General features: G+C 36.4%; 2 protein-coding genes across 6 annotated transcripts in view; one reads left to right on the plus strand and one right to left on the minus strand.

Annotated features, from left to right (window-relative positions):
* The first annotated feature begins 2,537 nt into the window (after positions 1-2,537).
* Positions 2,538-4,925, plus strand: LOC120278077 (pentatricopeptide repeat-containing protein At1g61870, mitochondrial-like). Of its 3 annotated transcripts, none has more exons than XM_039284982.1 (2): positions 2,538-3,862; positions 4,511-4,925. In XM_039284982.1, exon 1 carries the CDS (start codon positions 2,636-2,638, stop codon positions 3,806-3,808), a length of 1,173 nt encoding a protein of 390 aa, XP_039140916.1. In that variant the 5' UTR covers positions 2,538-2,635; the 3' UTR covers positions 3,809-3,862; positions 4,511-4,925. The 3 variants fall into 3 exon arrangements, with proteins under 3 accessions (XP_039140916.1, XP_039140917.1, XP_039140918.1); XM_039284983.1 differs by having other exon boundaries at positions 4,522-4,925; XM_039284984.1 differs by having other exon boundaries at positions 4,540-4,925.
* Positions 4,926-5,203: 278 nt separating this feature from the next.
* LOC120278033 (probable disease resistance protein At4g27220) overlaps positions 5,204-18,830 on the minus strand; it is a 73,538-nt gene continuing 59,911 nt past the window's right edge. The window contains exons 1-4 of one of the 3 annotated variants that reach the window (XM_039284927.1): positions 14,685-14,803; positions 6,810-10,231; positions 6,343-6,458; positions 5,204-5,677 (exon numbers count right to left, since the gene is read on the minus strand). In XM_039284927.1, coding sequence (XP_039140861.1) covers positions 6,389-6,458; positions 6,810-10,228 — 3,489 coding nt within the window. In that variant the 5' untranslated portion in view covers positions 10,229-10,231; positions 14,685-14,803 and the 3' untranslated portion in view covers positions 5,204-5,677; positions 6,343-6,388. Of the gene's footprint in view, positions 5,681-6,342; positions 6,468-6,809; positions 10,232-14,684 lie in introns of those variants that run through there. The other 2 variants (XM_039284925.1, XM_039284926.1) reach the window with 2 other exon arrangements.

The raw sequence follows: 18,830 nt of genomic DNA on the forward strand, positions 1-18,830 counted from the left end.
TCACACTGCTTCCATTGTCAAACCTCATGTTTGGATCAATCGTGTCAATCCTATCACTACTTCGGTTCTGTTCCATCCTTGGTTGTTTGAGGTCCCCATTGCTTTTAAGCCTATGCCTCTTAACATGGATGTCAACTTTAAGAATAGCTTTATTTCTGACTTTATCATTAATTCCTCCTGGAATAAGCAGGCTCTTGACTTGTGTTTTGGGACTTGGTGGGAGTCTCCTCTGTTTAGTCATGGGACTATCACCCCAGGGGTTGACTGTCACTGGGTGTGGTTTCCCAAGACTAATAGCAACATAATCACGGCCTCCGTCTATAATTTTCTAAACAGCAGTCACTTGGGGTCTCAGATTTGGGAGGGGTGGACGATTTTGTGGAATTTATCTGTGAGCCCCAGGGTTAAATCGTTTATTTGGCTTTTACTTCAGGGCAAAATCAAGACTTATGATTTTCTTTATCGATTGAATTTGGGTCCTCTTGACAACTGTGTGTTCTGTGGCCTGGTCCCTGAGACCTCAGATCATCTCTTTAGGACTTGTAGGAAAAGTCTGGAAATTTGGAGGCTTGTGGAACATTTAACCAACCGTTCTCTTGATATCTCTGATCATTTTGAATTGGGGATTTGGTTAGACTTTTCTCTGTCTTCTCATTCCTGGACAACTGCTTCCTTAATTGCTGCCACTCTGTGGTATATTTGGAAGGCTCGGTGTGACTCCATCTTTCGGAATATCATTCTTGATCCTTCTCAGGTTGCTAGGACAGCTGCGGCTCATTCCCAGGATTTCAAGTTAAACAGGGCTGATTACAATTTGATTAAGTATCTTGTCCACAATGGACCTAGACCGGGTCACCTGGGGGTTTTCTCGGCTTCGGCTTGGAATGTGGCTACTGGTAAGTGTGGAGGCGGTTTTATCTTGGTTGACTCTGATTACAAAATTGTGTGTGCAGGTTTCGGCCCTGCTCGTTTGGATTCGAAGGTGGCAATGGAGGCTATGGCTCTCATGGCTGCTTTGCGCTTAATCAATGAGGATGGTGGGAGGTGTTCTCATATCTTTACCAGTTCTATGGAGCTATGGACTGCGCTGTTTTCTAATGAGGAAGTCAATCTTTGGCGCCATTCGAATTGCTTGGATGAGCTCTGTCATTTGTTGGGATGGCTCAACTGGCCGCGGATGGAGCTCATTCACCATGCTTGGAACAAAGCTGCTGCTGCGCTCGCTGGCAAAGGGATTAATGCTGTTGGTCTTTCCCTCTTTCACCAGGGAATGGAAAAACCCCACTGGCTTATGAAGATTTTAGAAGGATTGGGTTTTCATGCCTGACTTGCTGTTTGTATTAGTCTTGTTTGTTTTCTTTTGGTCTTTCTGTTTTTTAGCTTGTTTTAGCTTGGCTTGTTTCTGCTTTTGCCTCTTTTTTTTCAATAAATAGCTACATTTTGTGGCTCTTTCCCCCAAAAAAAAAAAACATAATCAAAAGCTATGGGCAATCTCCTCGACTGTGATTATATTGTCATAAGCGCCACTCCCGGGGGAGAAAGCTACATTGCTCGGGGCCAATGAGATTATCAATAACCGGTCTAAAACAGTTTGAGAGGATTTTGGTGATAACCTTATAGCAAACATTACAGAGGGAAATATGCCTGAAGTCATTGACAGTAACGGAGTTGGTCTTTTTAGAAATTAAAGCTACAAAAGTTTTACCCCAAGAGGTTGGGAGAATACCAATGCTGAAAAAATGAGTAATAGTTTTGAATAAATGATCACCAATTTGATTCCAGTAGAAGATAGAATTCAGAATTCAAACCGTCAGGACCTGGAGATTTGCTAGAAGGCATAGACTTAAGAGTTTTATAGACTTTACTCTTCGGGTCCTGATATTGGTGGGGTTCCGATATCGAAACTTACATAAGGCAAGAGTAAAGTATTGTTAAGCTTGCTGATTTTTTTATTTTAAGTTTCTGTTTGTTCTAATTTTGCTGCTTCTTGTGTTAAGTTGTAATTTTTTTTTTTTAACTTTGTTCTCTTTTTTTTTGGTTTTGTTCTCCCCACCAAAAACAAAACAGTGGGTTCTAGGTAAAATTAAACGCCTCTGGCCAAAAAAGATGCATTGAAGCGCTTTTATTGATCTATTAATCTCACTAGAATGGAATAGTTGTATAACTTGTATTATCCCTAATACGGGTTTAGTGTAGCCTGAAAAGTTGGAAGGCAACTCAAGATTTCATTTGAGAAGATAAATCTCTTTAAATGTTGTTTTTGGTACATGTTCTAAGATGTATGCATATGTATAAACTAACAAAAATAAAATAGTAATTTTTTTTTTTAATGATCTCAAGTACTTCTCACCAGTAAAAAAAAATTATTCCAAATTATTCCAAATTTTAGAAATTTCTACAAGCAGTTATATGAAAAACAAATGAAAGATTTTTTTTTTTAATTGGAAATATAAACTTTCCAAGGGCTTTCTCTTTCTCTTTCCTTAAATAAAAGTAAAAAACAAGCTTATCAGGTTATCGGATTGTTTCGGATCCACACGAGATCCGACCCGAATCCAAGACCATGATCAACATCACACTCTTCTCTCTCAAAGCTCCATCTCCAAAACCCTAACAACCCCTCAGACCCTCCGCCATGGCCACGCTTCACCACCTCGTCCGCCGCCGGCTGTCCACCTCTGCCGCTGCCATTCTCAACCCTTCCGATCCCTCTGCCATCCTAACCTCATACCAGAAATCGCGGGCAGCGCTCTCCCTTCTTCGCTCCTCTCCGGCGCTCTCCTCTGACCACATTCTCTCCATTTGCCGTGCCGCCGCCCTTTCTCCGACCACCCACCTCGATCGCCTGGCTCTCTCTGTCGCCGTCTCATCCCTCTCCAAGAAACCAGAATTCGCGCCCACCCTTCGCTCCCTTATCGATGGCCTCCCCAAATCCCCTCGCTCTCTAGCCCATGCTATCGTCCTCTACGGCCAAGGAAAACTCCTCGACGATGCCCTTCATGTGTTCACCTCCATCCCATCCCCCACTGTCCGCCACCTCAACTCCCTCCTCTTCGCCTGCATCCTCGCCGGCAACCACCCGGAAGCCGCCCGCATCTTCCGGGACTTCCCCGTTCAGTACAACATCACGCCCAATCTTGAAACCTATAACACCATTATCAAGTCGTTCTGTGAATCAGGCTACTCTCGCTCTGTCTTCTCACTGCTCGACGAAATGCTCCGGAAGAAGATCAAGCCCAATCTCACCACTTTCACCCACTGGCTCTCCGGCCTGTACAAAGACCAGCGCTTTGATGATGTTCCTAAGGTACTGCAGCTGATGAAGAAGAATGATTCCCATCCAGGAGTGCTGAGCATATACAATGTCAGGATTCATGGGCTTTGTAAGCTGGGGAAGGCGGCCGAGGCAAAGGAATTGTTTAAGCAGATGATTCGAAATGGGATGAAGCCAAATTGGGTGACTTTTGGACACATGATATATGGTTTTGCAAAGGAGGGGGATTTGGAGGAATCCAAGAAGCTCTACAAAGAAATGATAAGCCGGGGGTGCACCCCTGATAGCAGCTGTTATTTCACATTGATGCATTATCTTTGTTTGGGCGGGGATTTTGATGCGGCATTGGATGTGTGTAAGGAGAGTATGAAGAGGGATTGGATTCCATGCTTCAAGATGATGAAGATGCTTGTGGATGGGCTTGTGAGCAAATCTAAGGTGGAGGAGGCAAGGGAGATTATTGAGAAATTGAAGGAAAAGTTCTCCAGCAAAGCTGACATGTGGAAGGAGGTGGAAGAAGGTTTGTCACAGTAGTTTGTAGAGAACAACTTGTGCTACTGGATGTTTTTGCTGGAAGCATTGGAGCTGGTAAAATCCTTATATGAGTTGCCATACTTAACTTTGATCAGTTTTGCCTTTTAATATATAATTTGATTGCCGAAATCAAATGGTAGAAATGCTTGCCATTGTTTCTGGGAAAATGAATTTTGCTGAGTATCTATTTACTAATTTGGAATTTGCCCATCAAATACTCTACAAGATTTATGCTTTCCAGGCCTCATCCTGTCTTAGATTCGATAGTTTTCTCATTGCTATCCAAATCTCAGAAAGTATTCCTATTAATGTATTGCATTTGTTGTTTTGATTATGTGGTTTAATTGTAAATGCAGCATTAGTTCTTGAACATAGCATCTTGGAAACAACCAAAACAAGTTTTCACAAGAGTAGTCACTGAACTAAATGACCAAAGGTGTCTTAATAACTATATATTGGTCTCCTATGCTTTTACATTTTGTATCTTGAAGTGATGAAAGGGTTGGGTAATGTTGCCTCCTAGGTTTGAAAATTGACAATATCTCTAGCTAGAATGTTTGAATAGTAGCATATTGGGCTGGCAAAAATAAAATTGATTCTTATTCTTAAACAAGACAATGAATGGTGACCAAGTACATCAATAGATTTTCTTTATTAGTTCCATTGGAGTGTTTCCGACTTGATGGGATGCTTGTTGCTTAGCTGAAATGCAGGGTTTATTTGCTTCCTAGACTGCAAGATTTTTACTCTATCAATGAGTATAGCACGGAATGGCATTTGGGATTGCTGCATATCTTGCTTTCTTTTCATTAAGGCATTGTTGCAAAAACAAGGAGTGGTGTTTCTTGGCTCATCTGATGATTATCTTCTACATGAATGTGGAATACCATGCCAATGTTTTCTTGCACTCATGTCCCAAAAAAAAACAATGCTGTGTTCGAGGGCTGAATTCGATGTCATCTATGAACTAGTGTCCTCTAATTAGAGGGCGCTAGATCTAGAATGCTAAATGGTGTTTTATGGAAAGGAGTTTTGTGGAGTATTTTTCTCTGGTTGTTGTTTGATAGCTACTGAATCTTATTGTTAACTGGTTTTAAGATAAAATTACTTTTGTGTTCTTGGTTTGATTCTTTGATTTCTACTGCATTGCAACATATATCTTAACTAGCCTCATGTCTTATTTATTTTTTCTAAATTAGCAGAGTATTACAACCGTGGGCATAGGAATGTTTATTTTAGTATCTGTAGCTGCTGTAGCCCATCCAAGGCTAGAAGCATTAGAGCAAATGTCTATGGTTAGTATATCTAATTACCTTCTCCGATTTTAGTTTATAATGTATAAACTAATATAGTGTAACCTCAATACCGCAGCAATTTTAGTCAAATTCATTTTATTTCAACATTTTATTAATCCCAAACAATTTATAAAAGTCCACACAATACATTACAATAGAGTTTAATTCAAATCCCAAATAAATAGAAGCAATAACAACAACCTTTTTATCAAAAGCAGCAAAATACAAACAAACACAACAAATTCACCATCTGCAGCCAAACAACAGCGGAAATTTGAAACAATAAATAAACAGAACCAAACCAAACACAATCAGAAAGTCACTCATGAAGATCAAGACTGCCTCCATTTACAAGCAATCAAATTCTTTCAGATGTCAAGGGACCAAGCAGCGGAGTCTACATAATGTTAGCACATGACCTGAGATCAAGATATTCCAGAGACGGTTCAGGCAACCTTATTCAGTACAGGAAACAAGCATTCATCATCATCATCTTCTTCTTCTTCATAAATCACAATTCTCTCCAATGCATTGCAGTCTTCTACATGTATTTCTTCGAGTTGTTCCATTCCACCTGCTTGTTTCAACAAGAAGAGGTATGTTAGTTTTGGACAAGAAACAACATGCAGAGCTTGTACTCTGTTGAAGTTTCCAAGGCCTTGCAAATTTGATGATAATGATGACGTTATCGTTTCTCATTATCCTCCACAATTCCAGCAATGTATGGGAATAATTGCAGCATCTCAGGACACTATTTAACAATGAGCTTCTTCAAAATAACCAATGCTGTATTGGAGGGGCGAAAAAATAGAGTTTTATGATCAAATTTTCACTAATTATTAAAAGGAGGGCATTAGATCTAGATCGCTAAATGCTATTTTACAGAAAGGAGTTTTGTACAGTTATCTTTTTTCTGGTTTCTGTTTTGTGAGAAAGATCACTACTGAATTCTATTGGTAAAACCAATTTTGTTGTATTTGTTTGATTCTGTGATTTCTTCTGCACTGTAATAGATATCTAAATCAGCTGCATGTTTTAGTTACCAAGTGATTCTGACTATCCATGCATGTGCAAATGCAGATGTGGCTGACATCAACAAAATGATTATAAGCATCAACTCAAAATTGAGAAGTCATTGTGAATGTCAAAACTCAAGAAACATTGCAATTCAAAAGAGTTATGCTTATCTAACACACACTGTTATCTTTTAAATAGAATAGAGACACTTTGTTTACTTACCATTCATAGTGATAAGTGGCCTTTATCCTTCAAGATACCAATCAGGTTACAAATCATCTGAATCCTCTTCTTCTGAATCCTCTCCCTCTGAATCCTCTCCTTCATTCATCCTAGCCCTACGTGAACTAGAAGACATTCAATATCAAATTATTGCTTGATACAAATTTTATGATTAATAATTGTCTTATGTACTTCCCATTAAGTGTTGAATATGAAAGTATAAAATGAAAGATACATTAGAAAAAAAAAAAACAACATTAGCAATTACTGTACATCAAAGTGCACATCAGAACATAATGAAAGCAACACAGGATTTCATGAATCAAGATCCAAAATGGTTAGAACTAGGATAATTTTCACACAAATTTGTATCTAATTACGATCTAAATGCAGGAGGAAATCAGATGAATAATAATATATGGAATTTTAGCAAAGATTGAGATGAGAAGGGGTGATGATGCTCTTACCGTAGTGCTCGAATTTGTTCCTTCAAAGGCTCCTGTAGTTTTGGGCATTCACGTATGACGTATCTTTCAAGGTGTAACCACTCCACGGGCGGTGCTGTGGGGTGATGGAAGGCAGTCAGTTGAGGCAAATTACGTAGCATGAGTCTTCTCAAATTAGGGAAAGGGCTATTATAAGATTCATGATCAGCAACATGTGTGCTTGAAGATGCTTCCTCTTTATTTTCGGTGGAAATCACCACAGCCTCCAATGCAGCACATTTGCTTATAGAAAGATCACTCAAATGTTGCATGCTTATTGCTTGCTCGTAGGAGAAAAGATGCGTCAGTCTTGGACATGAATTGACCGTGAGATTTATAAGTCGCTGGAAGAAGCACGGGACTTGCAAAGAAGCAAGGGGAGAGATCATCCCAATCATCTTTTGGCAATTTATGATCTCAAGATTCTCTGTGGGGTGATGGAAGGCAGTGAGTTGAGGCAAATGATCTAAGACAAGATTTATCAAATTAGGGAAAAGGCTATTAGATTCATGATCAGCAACATGTGCGCTTGAAGATGCTTCCTCCTTATTTTCCGTGGAAATCACCACAGCTTCCAATGCAGCACAATCTTCTATAAAAAGATCACTCAAATGTTGCATGCTTATTGCTTGCTTGTAGGAGAAAAGATGCGTAAGTCTTGGACATGAATTGATCAAGAGAAATTCAAGTCGCTGTAAGAAGCACGGGGTTTGCAAAGAAGCAGAGGGAGAGATCATCCCAATCATCTTTTGGCAATTTCTGATATGAAGATTCTCTAGTGCTGGAGAAGGATCTGCCAATATTGCCACTGTGTCCATCTCAGATGAAACTACATATCTCACTCCACAATTATCGATATGCAATTTCTTCAAGTTTGGTGGGCACTCGAATGGAAACAGTTCCAGCATCATAGGGCAGGCCTTAACCCTTACATACTCTAGTTTCTGCATACTCCCCCAAAGGCTTGATGGTATTAAACTGATTAACCTGGGACAATTGTCTATTCTCATTTGTTTGAGTTGGCTGAGGTTCATTTGTTCATGCAATAATCGCTCATCACCCAACAACTTGATCAAATTTGGCCAGTTGACAATTGTAAGATACTCCAAACTTGAGAGCAAGAGGCAGTCGATGGAACTCAGTTCAGTTTCCTGAAATTCTGCTAATGCCAAATTTTGAGTTTTTTCAAGTAATTTCTTGACCCAAACAGCCAAGGGATTGGTTCCCATCAGTCCCAAACGTCTTCTACCCAAGAGATGAAGATGATACCAGTACTGTACATGTTCTGGGAGAAAATTAATGCTGAAGTCTTGAAGTCGATCAGGCCAAGAACCTGGTGAGACTAGTTCATGTGATAAGGAATCATCTAAGTCCACCACTTGGTCGATGAATAGGTGAGTTAGATGCCTCAAACTTAAGATCAACTCTCTAAAGCTACCTGCAAACTTGCTCATGAACAATTGTTCTAGCCTGTGAAATCTTGGAAATTCCTTGGAAAAATAATCATTCATCACTGAAATACCCAAATCAACAAATCTCACATTCTGCGCCCATTTTACACCTTCTGGAGCAATGGACACCGGACAATCTTCCAGAATAAGTATTTCAAGCATCTTCAACCCATTAATGTGAGAAATATCTTCTAGAGCACGACAACCTCTCAGGTTCAATGCTCTGAGATTAGTGAGACAAGACAGTGAATTTGGCAGCGATTTAATATCTGTATAACTCAAGTCAAGAACCATCAGAGATCCCATATGTTGGAAGAACATTTCTGGGATGCTTGATAACCTTCTGTTGTCTCTCAGGATCAACATCTCAAGTTTTGGATACTGCATTGGATCAGGACGAAGATCTTTAATATCATTGCCCATCAGTGAAAGCCGTCGGCAATTTCGCATCTCACTTTCAACAGGCCACTCTTTCAAGCCTTGCCCAGCTCTGCAATAGAACGCATGATCTGCCACAGCACCGATCTGTATCGTCACATCCCTAACAACATCATGCATTTTTACAAAGCGTTCATCCTTACCTTGAAGAAGCAAACTACGAGCTTTTAGCTGGTCGAGCAGTAGATTCACTCTATCCTGTGCATCGTTCAGAGTTTCAACACCAATTAAGATGTCCCCTCCGACCATCAAATGCATCAGTTCTTCTTTAGGAATATCATAATCTTCAGGGTAGAGACAACAGTGCAGAAAGCAAGACTTGGCTGTCTCATTCTTCAAAATATCGAAACTAAGTTTGATGGATTGAAAAACTTCTTTACTCACATCAAGGAGATCCACGTCCATCGACTTTTTTAGCTGCTTCAACACTGTATTCCAATGCTCTGGTTTCTCACCTTTTAGCGCTGCGCCAAGAACCACCAATGCCAGAGGCAGACCATCACACTCTCTGGCCACATTCCATGCCAATTCCCTCATTGTGGGAGACTCCACGGCATCCCCTGCTCTACTCCTGAATAGACTCCAAGATTCTTCATCTGATAATTTATTCAACTCAACTATCTCTTTGCAGCTCATTCTTTTGCAGACATCTTTGTTTCTTGTTGTGATCACCACTTTGCAAGTGGTAGCCATCTCTGGAAATCGAATCCCAACCTTTGACAGATGCAACTGCTCCCATAAATCATCTAATATCACCAACACTTTGTTTTTTTTCGTTGTCAGTCTTTCAGCAAGCTTGGCAGCTCTTACTACTACATTTTCTTCATTGAGTGGGAAACCCAAACACTCTGCCATCTCTTTTTGAATTTTCTTCAGATCTATGTTTTGTGATGCGGTCACCATCACCACCTCACCAAAGAAGCTCTGCTCTTTGGCTTGCTTCGCGACGTCTTTAACTAACATCGTCTTTCCCACTCCCCCCATGCCGCAAAGCCCAATTGAGTGCACAGCTTCATTCTTCAGTGCTTCAAGTATTTTCTTCGCACGTGACTTCCTTGAATCGAAAATCACGAAACCTTCATTATACAACAGTGAATCGGTAGTGCTTGGGGGTGGCTGCTTGTGAGACACGCTAGCAAACTTGCCTTCTCTTATAAGATCATCAGTGGTTTTTATAAGATCAGCAGCCTCTTTGCCAAGCTTATAGTGCAAGCCTATGTGTAGAAAGTGCTTGTTGGCGGAAGCATTTTCTTTGATTTTCTTTACCTCCTTTTCCTTTCTGTCCACGTTCATCAACCAATTTTGAACTACATTGTCGACCACTTCAAGTCTTTCACGTCTCGTTGCATCAACCCTTTCTTGGACATCCTTCCGAAGAGCATCAAGTTCATCAAATTTTCTCTCCAACTTGTTGATATTGCGTTTGTAGGAAAGAAGGTAACCAATGTGGCGCCCAACGTGGTCCCATGCATGATCGAAAATCACACCAGTGATTGTGCTAACGAAGTCCATTCTCTGGTCACCATGCATGCATAAAGTAAAACACTACTAATTTCAAAATAAATAGTTATATCATATGCATATATATATATATATATATATAATCAAATAAACTATTGTTTTATTGAAAAGAAGAAACATACTTTATTCAAAACGTACAAGGATTCTCATATCCTTTATTTTATTTTATTTTTTCTAATACATATGGTTTGCTCACTTTTCTAAAAATATTGAAGAAACAGATCACAAGGAAATCATATGCATATTTTTAAACTTGAGACTAAACAACATTTATAGTACTGACCGTAAAGTGACTAGGGCATCCCAAGAAATAATTACTGTTTAGCTTCTACTTAATCATTTTTTAAATTCTATTAGCTTTTTAAATATCTTTATTATGTGTTGATATAAATATGTACATAATTATATTTTTAATGTATAAATTTATTATAAATTAATTAAAACCAAAAAAAATAAAATTAGTATTTATATGTTTTAAAAGAGTGGATAACCATAATTTATTTTAAAATCATTAAAAATAAATAGTTATATCATATGTTTTTTTTAAATTGAACTATTAAGTGGATATTTGATATACATAATTTTATATTACTCAATGAATACCGTTTATTCACCTTTTTCACAAATATATATATCTTACCCCAGAGAATACTATTACGAAGAATGTGATTCTCAAGTCATGTTGATATCAGAATGTGTAATTTTTATTTATTTGATAACTCAAAATGAGATTGGAATATAATATTATCCTGTTTGGTCAGCTACTAAATTTATACTACCAATTGCTATTTTACTAAAATACTCTTATCAAGCATATGTAAAATATATCAAAGTTTAACATTTTGACATAAATATGCAAGTTCTTTATCATATTATATATGAAGAACAGTAATCTAGGGACGGCCACTGTAACCTTCAGATGTTAATTAGACGGTTATGATCATTATATACAGTACCAAAACACGTTCTACAGTGTCATACAGTAGCATGAATAGTAAAATATGTACAATACTTATATAAACAAACAACCGTTGAATAATTAATTATCCAACAGCTATAATTAAAACGTTTCTAGAGAACAATAATCTAGAGGCATCACTAAATTACTATTTCCCATTATATATATAGAGGACCAGTATAATCTTGGGATGCCCCTATATTAATCTAGGGATGTCCACAGTTGCTGTTAGATGGTAAATTCGACTACTGATCATCATAAACAGTATCAAAACACAATCTTCAATATCGTATGGTAATCATAAACAGTAAAAGATGTGCAATACTTATATAAACAAACAACAATACCTAGATTACCATTGCCCATATATATATATATATATGCAAACTTACATTCAATGATTTTTTTTAATATATCTTAGCTACCCACTTTTTAATTTAAACTAAGTTAATTAGAATCAAATTAAAGATAATGGTGTATTATATTTTGAATTTGAAATTAAAACATAAAAATGTCTCATTTGTTAAAATTGAATGAATTTCGTTTTAGTCCAAATGTGTACAATAAATGGGGTACAGTCGAAAAAAAAAAAATTACATTACACTGAGAATATTAGATTACTACCTATTGCGTTCATAATCACATTACTAGTATTACGAAAGTTGTTAAATTTTAAAAATGTAATATTTCCACCTTAAACAACTAAACAAGGTAATCCTATATTATTTGATCCAAATTCTTGAGGTAATATCATACCTTTAACCAAAAGCTACTTAATTGTTATAATTTATGTAGGTATAAATGCTTATAAATATAATATGCACATGAGTTTTGATAATAAAATCATAGACACCAAACGTAAACAAGGGTAAAATCCAACCTATACTTGCTCGAGGCGTAAGGACATTTTGCATTGTCTCTTGGCTTTTGCCAAGAGGGCAATGTGGGTATTCTCAAAAGATGTAAACTCTAGCCCACTTCAGAGACACAAGGATATTTTGCACTGTTGTTTGGCTTTGGCTAAAAAGTGAAATTTCAAAAATAAAAATTAAAATTAAGCAAAAAAATATCAAAAGCTAAAGGGGATGAATACAAATTTTTAAAGACTTTTTATAAAGTTGGTTGAACCACAATTTTTTTATAAAGGTTTAAATTATATAAATTAAAAAAATAAAAAAGAATAACTAAAAATTGAAATTTATTGGAGTGGAAAACTTTGAATGATTTGAAAAGAATAATATCTATATATATATATATATAATAATAATAATAATGCAGATACATAGTCCACATTTAATTAGAAAAAATATATACTTGGCAGTAAATTGCCATATTTTATTTTATAATTTTTTAATTAAATAAAATTTATAGATCATATGCCCGTTATGATTTAAATTCTATCTTAGCTATCCTTGTAATTAAATCAAATACTCACTATGGAAAACTTGACCCCTAGAAAATTCAATTAGTTGCAGATTAGTACATGTGTACTTTATCAGGGGGCAACTGGGTCAATAGACCACTTGCTCTTCCTATGCCCCGTAGTTGATCGCATTTGACAACTTTTCACTAAAACATTCAAGTTCTTTAGCCCCTCAAACACTTTGCATGGGTTGTGGTGCTTGTGGAGACCCAGACACTTCCCTCTTCTTAGGGATGCTGGGGATTTACTTGCTTAGGCTAAAAATTGGAATACATGGTTAGAACGGAATGCTGGTATTTTCCATGATAAATAGTCTTTGTACTTATTTGTTATCTACAAAATTATTCCTAAAACCAAGACGGTAAAACTGGAAGACTTGTAGCTTAGAGTTCCTAGGGTACCACACGTATTTAAGTTATTTAACAAAAGGGATAATCAAGTAAGGAGCTAACACTGTCGGTAAGCCCTTAATTAGCTACCTCTGCTTTGTTTTGTTCATTTCAATTTTGTTTTAATGTTTGCTAGTTGGTTTAGTTGTCTTTCCTTTTTGTTGTTTTTTAGTTATTTTAATTGTACTTTCCTTTCTTTGTTTGTCAATTTTCACTCATAGGGGAATATTGTTGTTATGTTTTGTCTGTGTTATTGCTGCTATTGTTATCAGTTTGTATTTCTCGATTTTTGTTGAATTAACGTGGCTTCAATTTTTTTTTTAAAAGCACTTTGCATTAGTAGAGTTATTTATGTAGATTTTCTTTTAAAATTTGAGTTAACTCTATAATTCTAATTTATAGCAGATTCTAGTATTATTTTAAAAAATGAACATTCAAATTATATTTTGATTCGTATAAAAAATTAAAATAAATGATAAAAAAATAAAATCAAGGACATTTTGAATTTTGAAAAAAAAAATGATTAGGAAAAATTGAACCAATTAAAGAACATAAGGAAAGGGAAAAAAAAAAGCTTAGTGTTGAAGAAAGATGAAGATAAAGAAAAAAAAAAGTTCACAACTTAGAGGGAAAATTTTTTTAAAGCAAGATGAATGCATGTGGTTTAGTTGCGGGTCCTATGTTACACTTTGGATAACTAATAAGTGCAAGCACCCTTTATATAAGAGATGTCAGAGAGACATATAGGTACAAAAATGCACTAATTACGGTAATTTATTGAGATTTATTCATTTTAAAAAAAAATATTAAAACAAAACTTAAAAAAAAAAAGTGAAAAGTTACCCAAAGGAAAAGAAAACACTCATTTAAAGGTATCTATTTATTTTCCCCGACTCTAAGCATATGTGAAGACTATTCTCCATTAACATATATGCATGTACATAATGAAAATTAAAAAGACAAAAAGAACTAAAGAAGATGGAGGAAACTTGCCTCTGGATTCCACCTTTTCAAAAAAAAAAAAAAAACTTGCCTCTGGATCAAAATCAAGTACAGATCTCCATAAACTGAATGTCCTCTCTCCATGTAACCAGTTGTTCAAATCCCAAAAAGCAGAAGAGGTTCATAAAACTAGGAAATCTTTCATGGCTTTCTTAGCCTGCCTGGTTATATAACTTATTTCTAGCCACTCCACCACTATTACTTTCTAAAAACATACATCCCAAAAAATTTATAGACCCAGGTGTTCAAATCCCATAGACGGCTTGGAATCCTATTAAAACTATGATAATATCATGTTGAATATATATATATATATATATTAAATTTTTATAATAAAGTGGATAAACCAAAACAAGAGTCCATTGAAGATGGACACATATAAAAACAAAACAGAAATATGAAGACCCCAAATGTAGAGAGACTCTTCTAAAAATAACTGGCATGACTGAACAGTAAATATAGGAGGATACAATCCAATCTCATAAACCCAAAATCGAGTTAATTAAATGGCCGACTATAAAAGAAATTAACTAGAAAAAATATAAGCTACTTAAAATCCATTGGTTTCACATGTTAATTATCATAAATAATTTGAAATTACTTAAATAAACAAATAAGCAAAATAAGCAAAATCATAATTAATTGAACTAATAATTATTGGGTTCTTGAGAATACCTGGTTAATTGTGCAAGTGCCTGCTGCTGTTGATCACTATTATCTGGTAATCGTCAGCGTAGAGAGAATTGAAGACATTGAAAGGTATTTAAATAGAGATGGCTGAACATCTCTTTTAGATTTCTTTCTTCATTCAAACTTCAAGAATAAAACAAAATAATTTAAAGTCTCTTTCTTTCTTAACTTCTTCTCTTATTTTTAATTGTTTAAGTTTAGAATGTAAACTAGGAATGCAAAAGAAACAAGGAGGAGAATCAGATGCTGACCTTTGCTTTAGGAATGGACAAGAAAAGCAATGGTCATTGCCTTTCTGAAAGTCCCTCATAGATTGCCTCTGTGATCAAGATTGCCTCCATCTACAAGCAATCCAATTCTTTCAGAGGCCTGGCCAAGGGACCAATCAGCTAGCGTAGTCTGCATAATCTTTGGGTATGATTTCAGTTCAAGATATTCCAGGGATGGTTACTCCCATGCCACCACTTTTTGCCCCTACTGCAGTGAGTTCCGGCAAGCTAATTAACTAAAGCTTCTTCAACAGAGAAAACAAGCATTCATTAACTTTGTCTTCAGAAACCACGACATCTTAAATTAATGCAGCTTGGTCTTCTGCATGTAGCTCTTTTGAATGTTGCATTGCATTCCATCAGCTTGTTTCAACAAGAAGATATATGCCAGCAGTTTTGGACAAGATCGAAAGGACTGCAGAACTCTAAGCAGTTGAAGATAGATATATGTCAGAGCACATTGATATGTTTTGTTGATTAGTTCCATTGACGTGTTCCATGTCCTGGCTTTTTTCATCAAAGCAATGTTGCAAAGCAAGGAGTGGTGTTTTTCTGGAAGGTTGTCTCTTGGGTTCATCTGACGATTGTCTTCTTCATGAATGTAGAGAGTACCATGCCAATCTTTTCTTGCATTCATGCCCCAAATTAACCAATGCTATATATATTCAAGGGGTGAATGCGATGCTATCTATGAACAAGTGTTCACTAATTAAAGGAAGGCACTAGATCTCACTAGATCTAGAATGCTAAACGGTGTTTTGTGGAGTATATTTTTCTGCTTCTTGTTTCTTGAGAAAGCTTGCTACGTACTGAATCCTATTGTTACCTTGTTTTGTGGTAATAATAATTTTCTGTTATTTAATTGATTCTGTGACTTCTACTTCACTATGACAGATATGTCAACTGGCTGCATCTTTTAGCTTTCTCTTTTTATCTTTTGCCCTTCTGTAAATTAGCTGCGCATTTACCTTAGCTGCTGAAGTCTTCACTACTAAAATAGAATTAAACTCTATTTTAATGTATTGTTTGGAATTTTATAATTGTTTGGGATGAATAAGATGTTGTAATAAAAACAATTTTGCCTTATGTTTGATTCTATGATTTCTACTGCACTGTAATATATATCTAATTAATCAGCTGCCTGTTTTAGTTACTAACAAATGATTTCCAACTTTGTGCAGGTGCACAGCTACCTAGACATCAAGGAATGGTTATAAGCATCAACTTGAAATTGAGAAGTCACTGAGACTGTCAAAACTAAAAACCATGCAACTTGAAAGAGTTATGCTTATCAATCACATACTGTTATCTTATAAATTGAACAGTGACACTGTTTTTACCATTCATAGCAGAAGTGGCCTTTATCCTTCAAGCTACGGATCAAGTTCCCAATCACCTCCCTTTTCTTCTTCTCCTTCTGCATCATTTGTCTCTTCTTCCTCTCCAGAGGCATTCAATATGAAATTATTGCTTAACACTTACAACTAGCAAATATTTTAAATATTTTACGATTAATAATTCCTATTTCATTTCCACATAAGTGTTCAATATGAAAGTATAAAATGAAACATCAAACAAACAAAACAAAAGAAAAGAAAATACAACATCAGTAATTAATGTACACTATAGTACATGCCAGAAAATGATAAAAGCAACTGGCATGACCTTTCATCATCAATGAGGTCCAAAATGGTTAAAACTAACATTTTTTCTTCTTTTTTTAACACAAATTTGTCACTTATGATATAAATGCAGAAGGAAATCAGATGAAGACAAGAAATTTTAGCAAACATTGATATGAGAGGGGATCTTGATGCTCTTACCTTTGGCATCTTGTACATGGTCCGAACAAAGGATGCTGTAGTTTTGGGCATTTCTTTATGTGTGAATTTACAAGATATAACCAGTCAATGGGCAGCGCTGCGGGGTGATGGAAGGCAGTGATCTAGTTGAGGCAAATTTTCTAGGTTGAGGTGTCTCAAATTAGGAGAAAGGTTGTTGTAAGATTCACGATCAACAACTTGTGTGGATGTGCTTGCAGATGCTTCCTCTTTATTTTCCGTGGAAACCACCACAGCCTCCAATTTAGCACACTCTTGTATAGAAAGGCTGCTCAGATGTTGCATGCTTATTGCTTGCTTGTAGGAGAAAAGATGCGTTAGTCTTGGACATGATGCGATACTTAAATAGTTTAGTCCATGGAAGAAGCACGGGGCTTGCAAAGAAGCAGGGGGAGAGATTACTTCACTCATTTCTTGGCAATTTCTGATATGAAGATTCTCTAGTGCTGGAAAAGGATCTGCCAATATTGCCACTGTCTCCATCTCAGATGAAACTACATATCTCACTCCACAAGCATAGATTTCCAAGCAGTTCAAGTTTGGCAGGCATTGGAATGGTTGCAATACATCTGTAGCTGCTGTAGGCATCTTAAATCAAGAGACCTTAGTCCTGGTAGCAATTCAATTCAATTATGTCGTGGGCTCGTTGATCACATGGGAACAGTTCCAGCATCATAGGGCAATCCTGAACTTGTAGGCTCCGTAGTTCCTGCAGATTCCGCTAACAAAGTCTAGATGGTATTAATCTGGTTAACCTGGGACAATTCTTTATAATCATATTTTTGAGTTGGCTGAGGGGGATTTGTTCATGCAACAATAACTCATCGCCCAACAACTTGGTCAAATTTGGCCAGTTGTCAACTTCAAGATACTCCAAACTTTAGAGCGAGAGCCAGTCGATGGAAATCAGTTCAATTTCCTGGAATTCTACTAATGCTAACTGTATTGTTATTTCAAGTAATCTCATGACCCAAACAGTCAAGGGCTTAATTCCCATCAGTTTCAAACTTCTTCTATCACTGGAACCATACAAATACCATTGATGGCCTTGGACAAAAGAAAGGCTGAAATTTTCAAGTCGATCAGGCCAGGAACATGGTGAGACTAGTTCATGTGATAACGGATCATCTAAGTCCACCACTTCTGCAATGAATAGGTGAGTTAGATGCCTCAAAGTTATGATCAACTCTAGAAAGCTACCTGCAAACTTGTTCATGAACAATTGTTCTAGTCTGCGAAATCTTGGAAATTCCTTGGAAAAATAATCATCAAGGCAATGTAGACCCATTGAAGAACTCATATCAACAAATCTCACATTCTGTGCCCATCCTACACCTTTTGGAGCAATGGACACCTGACAATCTCTCAGAATAAGTATTTCAAGCATCTTCCGAGTTTATAGTGCAAGTTTATGTGTAGAAAGCAATTGTTGGAGGTCAAAGTACTACTAGCTTCATGTTTGATTTTCTCGACGTCTACTTTCATTTTGTCCACATTCCCCAACCAAGTTTGAACTACACTGCTGACCTCTTCAAGTCTTTCAAGCCTCGCTGCATCAACCTTTCCCTGGACATCCTTCCGAAGATCATCTAGTTCATTAAATTTGCTCTCCAACTTCTCAATGTTGCTTTTGTAGCAAATAAGGTAACCAAAGTGGCGGCTAATGGGGACCCATGCATGCTCCACAATCACACCAGCCACTGTATTCAAGAAATTCATTGTCTGGCAACCACAGAGAGTAAATCCTAAGTTTTTGAACTTTTTCTGATTTGGAAAATAATTTCTTATGTAATGTATTATTTCAAACTGAGCTCATAAGGATTGTGTTTTCAAGGTAACATGCAATATTTTGCACTGCTACTTGGTTTAGCCAATGGGTAAATACATAAACCGTATATATTAATAATTGACGAGTAAATTTTCAACAATAAAAAAAAAAGTAAGAAAGACCAAAAAAGTTTTAAAAAAAAACTAAATCAGAAGAATATAAATTATTAAGAATTTTTAAATAATTTAATTTA

This window comes from Dioscorea cayenensis, chromosome 15, assembly GCF_009730915.1.
Source record: "Dioscorea cayenensis subsp. rotundata cultivar TDr96_F1 chromosome 15, TDr96_F1_v2_PseudoChromosome.rev07_lg8_w22 25.fasta, whole genome shotgun sequence".
NCBI lineage: Eukaryota > Viridiplantae > Streptophyta > Magnoliopsida > Dioscoreales > Dioscoreaceae > Dioscorea > Dioscorea cayenensis.